General features: G+C 36.1%; 1 protein-coding gene across 4 annotated transcripts in view; it reads right to left on the reverse strand.

The window, feature by feature from the left end:
* Positions 1-12,347, reverse strand: part of LOC133531298 (proclotting enzyme-like) — a 40,682-nt gene that overhangs the window by 4,766 nt on the left and 23,569 nt on the right. For 2 of the 4 annotated variants that reach the window (XM_061869441.1, XM_061869435.1), the window contains exon 2: positions 594-647. In XM_061869441.1, the coding sequence (XP_061725425.1) occupies positions 594-647 (54 nt within the window). Of the gene's footprint in view, positions 1-589; positions 1,496-12,347 lie in introns of those variants that run through there. The other 2 variants (XM_061869455.1, XM_061869447.1) reach the window with 2 other exon arrangements.

Consider the following 12,347-nt stretch of genomic DNA (forward strand, 5'->3'; position numbering starts at 1 on the left):
CTCGTTTTGACATTAAGATGAAATATGTTTATTAGTTAAGTTATCATTAGTTAGCACGCTGACGTGATACAAGCCTATAGGGAGCATAAATTTGCCATCAGTAGTTTCCGATAAGCAAGGGATTGGCAGGGGCTCTAAAAGTTTAAGGGCAGTTACAATTTAATAGGTTTAGTTTTAATGACCCATAGATAGAGCGTATAGGTTTTTGGTCCCTGGGTATGTATGTTGGGACATTGGTGCTCGATAAACATGTTGGGCCAAAGGTAGTCCATCTAAGGGACATCGTTCCGCGTTAAGGGGTTATTCGTTTATTACATATACCTTTTTGCTGAACACTTTTTGTCATCTATCTTCTAAGATAGCAGATATCCGCTGCCCCTCTCAGCAGAAAGTGTCCTGCAAAAAAGGATAGCGATATTGCTATCTCGATCCGACACATAGATGCGTTTCTTTTTTTGGCTTACATTGGCCCAACATCTTTACCGCGCATGTTACGGGTATGGTACGTATCTAATTAGCAATTGCCTGTACTAATTGTATTTACCCATGTGTCGGATTATTATGTAAAACTTGAAGCATTGATGCATACCTACCCGGGTGAAGAGCTGGATACTGGCATCTTATTTGGGCTATGACATTTAGGAAACCTGAAACAACAGAAAAATACTCATTAGTCGCCTCGAAGAAAAGATTCGACGATTCAGGACCTCAACGAACATATCTAAAAATGTATTATATATTAAGGTTCTAAAATCTAGGATAACATGAAGTCCGGACGATGCAATCAAATTTGACAATTTGCTCAGAAATATTGGCATCAATCTCATCAAGAGTCACACGTACACAATTGAATCACCAATTTTAGATTTATGGTCCCTCCGTCCATCCATCCGAGCACTCAAAATAAAAATAAAAAAACATGCCTCTAATCAAAATTGACATTCTTGCGTCCGTAGCTCCATTTGATCGGTCATAATCTTACAAACGAATCAAGTGTATTAGGTGAGCCAGTTTCATATTATGCGTCCACACCACCTGATCAAATTGACAGTTTGATCAGATTGTGTGAAAAATTGTTCCGTCTGGACACTGCTTCGAAGTTAATCAATTCTATTTTCAATATATTCCTCTAATAACTATAATTTTCTCAGGATTTATGTAATCAATGACTTTTACTTTTTTATCAATGACTCATCCTTTTTTTCGTAACAGAGGCCATAGCCTTTTTGACATCAGTCCCATAAAGGAAACTCTGAGAGAAATCTTCCCTTATCGGGAGATCGTTTGCCGAAATTAGAAGCCTCAAGTCATGCTGCGTCCCACGCGCTGCCTAATATATGATACCTAAAGTGTTTTTTACGTTGAGAACATAAACAGCAAAAGAAAGTAAAATGATATTTTTACACGCGATGGAATGGAGACGGTTTGTCCGTTACATATTATACTTCGTTTATTTTTAAATTAGGTAGGTACTCTGCCGCTTCTTGTAAATGCAGTACTTGCATGAGATACATCGTTTAAATAAATAAATATTATAACACAAATTGACTAAGTCCCACAGTAAGCTCAATAAGGCTTGTGTTGAGGGTACTTAGACAACGATATTTAAAATAAATAAATAAATAAAATAAATAAATAAATATTATAGGACATTATAACACAAATTGACTAAGTCCCACAGTAAGCTCAATAAGGCTTGTGTTGAGGGTACTTAGACAACGATATATATAATATATAAATACTTAAATACATAGAAAACACCCATGACTCAGGAACAAATATCCATGCTCATTATACGAATACATGCCCTTACCAGGATTTGAACCCGGGACCATCAGCTTCGTAGGCAGGGTCACTACCCACTAGGCTAAACCGGTCGTTTATATGAAGAACTTATTAAATAAAACCGGCCAAGAGCATGTCGGGCCACGCTCAGTGTAGGGTTCCGTAGTTACTCTTCCGTCACAATAAGCTAAACTGGAGCTTAAAGTATAGTAAATTGTTAACCAAGGGATGAAACGGTACCTTTCACGCGAGTTAAACAAATAGGCAAATTTGCATAATTAGTACCTACCTAATTAAAGTCTTTTTACTATGGGAGCAACTTTTTGCGATAACTCAAAAACAACTAAACTGATCATGTCCGCTATAGTTTTAATTTAATGTCTTTCTTAAGCTCTACTTCCACGATTTTTTTCATATTTTTTGGACCTATGGTTCAAAAGTTAGAGGGGGGGGGGGACACATTTTTTCTCTCTTTCGGAGCGATTATCTCCGAATCTATTCACTTTATCAAAAATTTTTTGTTGAAGACCCCTATTAGTTTTGGAAGACCTTTCCAACGATACCCCACACATTGACGCAAAAAAAAATTCACCCCCACTTTACATGTAGGGGAGGTACCCTCAAAAAAATTAAATTTTTATATTTTATTGTACGACTTTGTCGGCTTTATTGATTTATATATACATGCCGAATTTCAGCTTTCTAGCACTAACGACCACGGAGCAAAGCCTCGGACAAACAGACAGACAGACAGACGGACATGGCGAAACTATAAGGGTTCCTAGTTGACTACGGAACCCTAAAAAGAACAAGGTAAATATTTATCATGAGTTTTTAAGTGTAATTACTGCAAATTTAGGCACGAAGGGTTGATCTGCCAAAGTTCCCCAAAATCTTCCCCAATTTCCCAAATATACTACTGTTTTTCAGAAAGAACTCTACAAAAGTAACCACGTGGTTCTAAATCATGCGCTTAAGGGTGCCTTTCTGCTCAATCAAACAATACTTAATTGGTTGTAATCCACATGTTTTCTTCGCTCGGCTGCGATGGATTACGTACAACCAATACTATTGGATGAATTCCTGGTATCAACTTAAGGCAGCCAATTACGCGGTAAATATTGAAGCACATAACGATTAATAATCCCAAAGGCAGGTAAAGATATACCTATACCGTACAAATTGCCCGAAAATATCCTCATGATATCATAGTACGAACGAAGTTTAGAGAGCTGTTGAATGGTTTTCCTTGTTTCTTAATTTATCATTAAATCAACTCCAAATTGAGAACCTCTTTTAAAGCCTCAAATCACTACATTATAAACCAAGTACCCTACTATGTCTGTCTGTCTGTAAGTTCGCGATAAACTCAAAAACTACTGAACGGATAACAGTTTTGATTGATTCACGGTTAGTTTCACTAGATTTAAATCGACCGGGATATAAAGAGCTAAATAAAAACAATATAAAAGGTAATCAGTGTAATCACGGTTTATATCCCGGTCGATTTAAGTCTACTGAACCGATTTTGTTTTTTTGCGATTTTGATTTTGATTTTTTGGGAGCTGGAAGGGGTAGACCTCGGCGGACTTTCTCTGATCAAATCGGGGAAATCCTCGAAAAACGCCAGGTCAAGAGCACCCTAAACCGACGAGCGTGGCGATAGAGGTATGTCAGGATCGTAGCAAGTGGAAATCCGTGGTCTCTGCCTTCCCCTCCGGGAAATAGGCGTGATTATATGTATGTATGTATGAACCGATTTTCATGCAGTTTTCACATATAAATAGAGTGATTTCTGAGGACGGTTCATTTGTATAATTAAGCTATTATTATATTATATTATTATATTATATTAACCTATTAAGGTTTACCCGTGCGAAGTCGAGGCGGGTCAGTAGTCAAACAAAAGACCAAAACAACATTCCTGAGTGAAGTAATAGCAAGGTCCGGTTGTCTTGTGCAACTCGCGCATCGCTCTCACTGTTGACTCACTCTTACAATTATTACGTGCTTTCCAGTTGTTTACAACTTTTTGTGTTATCGGATTCGGAATTGTAAGTATGTCATTGTTTTAAACTTATTCGGTTGGTTTCTAGTGATTAATCTTTTCAAATTCTAGGCAATCTTCTCAAATTCTTTGGACCCGGGTACGTCCTTAAACTACGTCCACAAGAGAGGTATGAGCATTGTGAATGTCATCTCGCTCTGTGTGGTAGGGCACAGCACAGCGGATGTCATTCCAGATCTAGAGCAGAGCCCAACTGGGGAAGTACCTCCACCTTACAGAAAATCCCTACTCATAGTGTTGTGTTCCTGGCGGTGAGTAAGCTTGCCAGAGCACAACGAGGGGCGGGATGGGGTTAGGGTCGGCAACGCGCATGTAACTCCTCTGGAGTTGCAGGCGTACATAGGCTACGGATCCTGCTTACCATCAGGCGGGCCGTATGCTTGTTTGCCACCGACGTAGTATTAAAAAAAAACTTCTCAAATTATCTGCATGCTTGTTTACCTCTCGTGCTAATACTGATAATACCTGAGCAAGCGAAAGTACATGGAATCTTAAAACTCGAAGTAAATATTAACTGTAAGATATCAAATAACATCAAATCCAAATGAACGTCATCAAATATTTATCATTCAAAATCATCATTTACAAGTCAATTCCACCAGCCAACATAAGGAAACAACACAAAATTTGCATCAGATTACTTTGACCCCACATATGGATAAAATGAAACTATTAACTTTTTCATCAATTTTGAACAATCAAGAGACCCATTACCAGGTGGTATGGTGGAAAATATTTGTATGAGTCCATGTTAAATCGTAACTTTAGAGAATCATTCGTTACAAATTTATTATTGGGTGACACATTCTTTACCATTTTCAATATTATTGAAAAAAAAAAAAATACATGCCAAAAATGACATTATCGATACACATATTCGTGAACTGTGCTTGTTTTTGTCTTGTACGAGTATCTACTTCAACGCAAACTCAATGAAGTTGTACCGATATCTTCATTCTCAACACTAGGCCAGTCTGATAGTAGTCCAGTCAATAGCTAGCTAAATTTAGCAGTAATTAAATTCCGTAACGAACACCGCGGAAACCGATTCAAATCATTAAAGTTTTTTTTAATTAAACATACTGAGTTCGATTATAGTATTTTGTGCAAGAGGTACATAATAAGGGTGTTTTTTAAGGGTCGAAGTTACAAACCGAAACAAAGTTGAGTTTTGTAGACAGGCCCGAGAATTTTAAGACCTAATTATGTAGCGTTGCACACAATATTTTTTCTAAGACAGCAAACACTCAAAATTATAAATAAAATCAAAATAAACATTGGTTTGTAGAGCTTTGCCTAGAAGTGAGGATTTAAAAAATAACAGTATTTAGTTGTATGATATTCCTAATGAACACTGCTTTTAGGGTCCTACAGCCAGGGGCCCCGCGCGCCCTGCTTCTTGTGAAGTTGATTTCGATCTTACTGGCAATCATTTAATGGACAAATAAGAGTGCTGGAGTAGAAAAAAGCTTGAATAAAACGAAAATTCTCCCATGTCCATTAAAATAAGAATACCGTTAACAAATCACGCACCCTAAACCAAAGTCTACCACTTCAGTCAATACCGATAACGTTCGAATTCTTTCCCGCTTCGCCGAATACGCGTTGCATAATGCCAAGTGACCCAGATCGGTTCGGAAAATACGCCATTACCATACACTTCAGTGTCAGTGAGCGTTGGAAAACGGCTCATTACTGATTCAGTGTTGGTAATCATTAATCACATTGTTTTGATTGGTTTGAGGATGGCAATGAACTCTTTGACTTGGGGTTGATGTGACCTCAGGGTTAATATTTAGAAGGCAGGTTTCTGTTGTAGATACATGGCTCGGAAACCGTTTTATTTTTTAAACCGGTTTTGTTCATTTACCCGGGAACGAAAAGGATTTCGTTTCCGTTTGCGGTTACCGGTTAAAGAACGGTACCTCTAGTGTAAATTTATTCGATAGCGAAACGTGACGTACGCGTACGCATTTGCGTTAAGTCTCATTTTGTATGGGATTTTGAGTTTCCATAACGTCCCGCTTGGCGCGCTGTTTCTAAATCCCATACAAAATGAGACTTAACGTAAACGCGTACGTCACGTCACGCTATCGAATAAATGTACACTAGGGGTTCTGTTCTTTTGAGATAACAGTTTATGCCAAATACGCTCTCATTTCGTTCTTGAGGAACGAAATTAACCGGTTAAATTAAAGATATTGAAGGGAAAGGGAAGATTTAGGGGGGGTGGGGGAAGGTTTTATCAACCATGTTTAATTTTTTCTTACAAAGGAGTGGGGGAAGGAATTTAGTAAGTAAGTAAGATTATTCTTTGAAAACCTATTGTTCTATAAATGTTCCAGTGGCAGATCTACTTACCAGGTATTATAATAAAGAAAAACTTGAAATTTAAGCCATAGTTTATTATTAAAAAAGATGCGTTTACTTTCAAACATCCTTTAGCATTGTTAATACTTAAAACAAACTTAAAAATAAAATAAAATGAAAAGTAAAAATTGTATTTATTATTACGTAATAAATATTGAACAAGCGACAGGGGGTCGGCCTATTCTTATTTTTTCTTACATCAAAAATCGGCTTACGTAATAAATGAATGGCGCCATGGCTCTTAGATAAATTGGGTTGTTATAGTCGGCCCCTTTAATACCATCATCTATACGTACAAACAAAGAGAATTTGAAATAGAGGTGGATTTGTCAAAGAACATTTTGTAGCCACAGTAAATATACTGCCATCTTTCGTCACATAATTAAAACTTTTAGAACGCCATTTGGCTTTCATCCTTATTCTTATACTAATATGTGTTACATTTGTTAAATATCAAAAAGTGGCGCCGTCTTTGTGCCCGGTAAGATGATGAGTGAAACATGTTGAGCATTTTCGACTTAAAATACGTGATTGACCCGTTTTAACATATTTAATATGTCTGTGTATCGCGGAAGTTTTGTTATTAAAATCTTGAGATGTTTTTATGAAACTCGCTTCAAGCTTGTCATAAGCCTACACTCGTATTTTAATGCTTTTCATTATGTAGCAGCCACCATTTGAGTCAGTACTGAGCCCTTAAAGGAACGTAGTTTCAACAGAATCAATAGTAAAGTAATTAGCCCGGTTAGCCTACATATTTGAACTAGATACAGTTTGCCAATGGAGTATTAACTAGAAGTTCTGCAATATGATTTTAATACGTTTTCTACGTTCATACATAATTACGTACATAAAAATAGTACCTACATTACGATACAAGTGCGAAAGGTAGGAAATTCGCAAGTTTCACAACGAGTGGCGATAAATTAAAACACGACCAAAGGGAGTGTTTTAAATCGACACGAGCTGCGAATTACTTTTTCGTACAACGTTTTACAGTACATATCGCCCTTTAAATTTTCGACATACGCACGTATACTTAGTGCTAGCACTAGAGCGGTAAATTAGCACCATATGTACTGTAAAAACTGATACGGGCAGAGTGTAGTACAGCCAGAAACATAAATATCTATCTAGTTCTTGGCTGATGGGAAGTTCTTCCAGCGAGTATATATAAGACTGGTTCGTAACTTCGTACTCCGGTTGGTAGCCTTATTTAGGGTTAACAGTAGACAACGTCCATAATGTTTATATGGGGTCGACGTAAGCGATGAGGAGGACTATAAATGACATATCGCCAAGAATAGTTTATTTATTTTTCAATTTACCTCCCAAAAAGGTCACCCCATGCATATTTAAAATGTATTTATTTACATTATATATATTCGCCTTCCGATCACTAACTTACATATATGTACCATTATATATGTGTACAGTTCCGGGGTTGATCTCATGGTGAAAGGTGCTCAATGACCTATACAACGTGTAGGTACCCACCCCACTTTCAGTGGCTGTTGTAACAAGTTGAATAGCTCCAGTTTGTAAAACAAGTTTTATATGAAAAACTTAAGTTCGCTATAATTTTTAAGGGTTCCGTACCCAAAGGGTCAAACGGTACCCTATTACTGAGACTTCGCTGTCCGTCCGGCCGTCTGTCACCAGGCTGTATCTCATGAGCCGTGATAGTTAGCAAGTGGAAATTTCTACAGATTATGTATTTCTGTTGCCGCTATAACAACAAATACTAAAAACAGTATAAGATAAATATTTAAGGGGGGCTCCCATACAACAAACATGTTTTTGCCGTTTTTATAAATAATGGTACGGAACCCTTCGTGCGCGAGTCCGACTCACACATGGTATACGAGTATGAAGCTACATAAACTAATTACAGGCATAGATATACCTTATCCTATATTGTAAGTACAAAGTTTCAGAATAATCTAATAGCTAATCGTTTTAAAATTAGAGCGTGACTACGTTTGTATGGAGAATATTGGGAACCGAGCTTGCTGAGGGCTCTTAAAGCCTTAATCTTCTTACTTTATTATCCTTAAAGACACATCAAAACCTACTATATTTTTTAAAATTTTACCTATAATAAAAGTCTTAGAAAAACGTATCCAAAACGGTGACTTTTGTAATGTCCAAAAAACCCCGGTTTTTCCGAACGTTAACACCCTTATTGTTCTTTATTCATTCATATAATAACCCGTGCCGACCTTTAAACACAATACATAACAAAAAACAATCAAACGAACATCAGAGAAGCAGGAACAAACGTGAACAGCTGACGTTCACCGTTGCGTAAGAGTGACATCACATCGCTTTCACTCGGACGTTTGCCGGTCAATGAGTCAGCCGATCGCGGTCAGATCCATTTAGATGTCATGGTTCGAATTCGAATGTGACGTCACGTTTTTTGCACGGTTTTATGTATTACGACCTAGTTGATTGCGTGGTATACGGAAAGTGTTTATGTTAAGAGCGAAGAATAGCTTATTTCTAAAGCTTATTATACCACACAAGACTACATGAATGATAAAACAACGTGGGATTAATTGTGATTCGAAATGATTAATTATTTATTATATTTGAATAATGATGATGAAATGGATATTCCAATGCATGTATTTCCTTTGTTGTTTTTATTATATTTGTTTGACATTTAGAATTTATTCTAGAAACAATCTACACTAGTATTTTTTATAAAAAAAATTTTGTATGACTATATTTTGTGAAAGTTTTAGTATTAAATTTGATCTATGAATTATATTCATTAGTATTATATATGGAATAATATTTACAACATCAATAAATTGCTCTGATAATTAGATTAAGATAATTATATGTAATACTGTCTTACTATTCATAAGTGCTTGTTGCTAGGCCTACATGAATAAAGTATATTTGAATTGAATTGAATAGCTTTTTGATCCGAAACGAAGGTACTTTTTCTGTGAAATTCTGTTTCGGGAGAAAACGGTTTCTACTAACTAAATCTTAACAAATCACTTTGATTTTGATGTCGATCGCTTCAACCTAATATATTCTTCACTCGAAGTTACGGTGATCACTCATTGCTATAGCGTCTGGCGCCCCCGGGCAACGTTCGGTTTTACTACCGAGCGGCGAATCCTTTCGACACGATGGTTCCTCCAAGAAAGAATACTTGCGATCACCAGCGGCGCTTCTCGAAGCCTGCCTTGACTGTTGTTTCTACTAATATAGAGGGCTTCTCACAGGACAAAGCGCTCCTCCTTTCGGAAATGTGCCGCGAGACGCAATGTCATGTCCTATGCGTCCAGCAAACTCATCGTGACGCAGGCCAAACTCGGGCGCAGATCCCCGGACATAATATATTCTAGGATTAAAGGTTCTGATTTAAAAAAAAAAGTTTCTTTTTGTTTTGCAAATTTTGGAAAAAAAGGATAACCTATAAACCTAATTTTTCATTGTGTAACCTTGGAGAGTGGAATATATTTAGAAATAGAAAAACATTATTTCTTTTTGTATGGACGAGTAGGTGCTATTCTTCCCTCTTAAGTAAGTAAACACTTTATTGTACGAGAAAAGAGAGTATTGATAGAAGATAGAACATAATTATGTAGTACAAAGGCGAACTTATCCCTAAAAGAGATCTCTTCCAGTTAACCTATACTTTAAGATAAAGATAAAAATCAATTTATTCAAGTAGGATGTGTTGGATCTCTTTTGCATCGCCAACATCTAATATATTATCTTAAAAATGCACAATGTACAAAAAAATAATAAACGGCAGCATAAATTATTACATACTTACAATAAACAATATATAAATAAATATGTTTACATAAATAAAAAAATGTTTGTATAAATAAATGAATAAATATAAATGTATATTATGACCGCACATATTCTGTCAGTAGGTTCTTAATTTGAGAGCCATAGTTTTTTTTTTTAGTTTATATGTATTTTAGCGATGCCACTGACTGACACTTTTGTAACACTTGCCTCTGCCCACGATTTTTGCGTAGTCGTTAAATGTATTCCATCCCTCCCAATCTAGTACTAGCTCTCGTACAAACGTTCAACCCCTATTTGACTTCCTTCGACGATTGTATTTTTTTGAAGGTTACAAACTGTATTACCGTGCCAAAGCATAGGTATCTGTTTTATCTACATTCATGAAATCCGTTCCATTTTTGCGTTATTGCCCAACGAACATCTAAACATGCGAACATTCACATTAATAATGAATGAATGAATGAATTTATTTCATAAACATCAAATTACATAGATTTCCTTAAATTAGAAACTCTGCTTCCTAAATAGGTATAGGGTCAGTTGTCCTAGGTTGAAACAAACGGACACAGTGAAACTTTGCAATATCTCGGAAACTAGGTGTTACCAATTAATGCCGGCTATCAAGCAAGGACGGGCTCAGGGACCCCCCGCGCCTCTCCAATACGCGATTACGCCTCGGGGAAAGAGCACGTTGCTGCGCGCGTTAATATAAATTCGTGTGGCAAAAGTAAGTTGTTTTATTTATTTTTCTCGATTTTTAACCATGAAATAGAAACGAGTTTGGTGTTATTTAATTTTTTGTTGTGTTCTATGTGTATTAAAGTTTATTTGGAGCTAAATATTTTTAAATATCGTTCACTCTTTGGTGCAGTTTTGTTAAATTGTTTGAATAAACATCCCGTTGTCTCACAATGAAACATGTGTATGTAGTGTACAATGAAACAGGTCTCATGTTCCATTGTATACTATGTAGTTTTATTGTAGACCGAGTGAGAAATTGCAACAAGTTTCCATTTTTACAATAGTGTACAATGAATCATGTCTCGTGTTTCATTGTCTATTATGTACCATTATGTATTATGTAGAATTGTAGACCAAGTCATAAATTGCAATAGGTTACCATTTTTATAAAATTATTTTAGATTGGTTTTTAAGTTGTTTTTGTGAATATGTTCATTTCAAGAATTGTTTAAAAAATTCGTTTTATGCCAATAATCTGGAAACCACCTCCATACATTGCCTTGCAACAGGCGGAGTAGTCAATGTTTTATAGAGTGGTTATTAAAAACCTATACCAGTAGAGGGCAGTAGAGCGTTGGCTGCCAACTAGGGATTAGAAACCGGTTAATCGAAAACCGGTTAACTGAGATTTTTAGGCTCGGTTAATAACCGGTTTTGCGGATCCACAAACCGGTTAATAACCGAAATTTCATTTCTTTCCTAATTTGTTTTTGACCATTCTACTTTTGTTTTTTTTTCTACACTTTTATCTAAATGATCAACCTACTTGGCCGTATAGCATTGTTTCACTGTTGATTACCAATGCCATTTTTTGTTGACAATGAAACGGCATTGTAACAGTCCAGGTGTTTCACTGAACACCAAGTTCCAGTACATAATGAAACAAAACCATTTTTTTTTTAATAATTAAAGAATTAATGCGAAATTTGTGAAAGTAAAATATCATGAAAGTTTTTGATAATTTGTCTATCCTATGGCAACATATAAGATACTTAACTTTAGCAACGACTGATATAGGATGGTTTATATGTTGAATGTTTCATTGATGGCAAGGTTTAAGGTCACATGTCTAACATTAAAACAGTCGTACACAATGAAACTTCACGATATTTATAAAACACTATGTTGCCAGAAAGTGTATAATATCAAGCATAGAGATGCTCAAAACCCTCCCGGGCCCACCTAGTTGGCAATCATGCTCCGTGGACATAAAAGGCGTACCTTTCTTGCAGCATGCCGTACGCGCCGACCAGATTCTCGATTCACAATGAAACTTTAGTTGTGTACAATGATACAAGTCTTTCGTTCTTATATATTTCGGCAATCTTATAAGCATTCCATATGTCGGAAACCTCTTAAATAACCAATTTCAGGGTACCACTATTTTTTCCGTTCCTTTCTCATTAATAGATTTAAAGCATATATGTATAAATGTCATGTATTTATAACACTGTTTCAACGTTTATTAACGATGTTTCAAGGTAGACTAATATTATTACATTTGTTTCACTGTAAAAATTGGAGTGTTTCATTGAAAACATGCATAAGTACACGATGAAACAAAACTCATTTAAAAAAAAAAGGATTATAATACAGA

This window comes from Cydia pomonella, chromosome 2 (assembly GCF_033807575.1).
Source record: "Cydia pomonella isolate Wapato2018A chromosome 2, ilCydPomo1, whole genome shotgun sequence".
NCBI classification, from domain to species: Eukaryota; Metazoa; Arthropoda; class Insecta; order Lepidoptera; family Tortricidae; genus Cydia; species Cydia pomonella.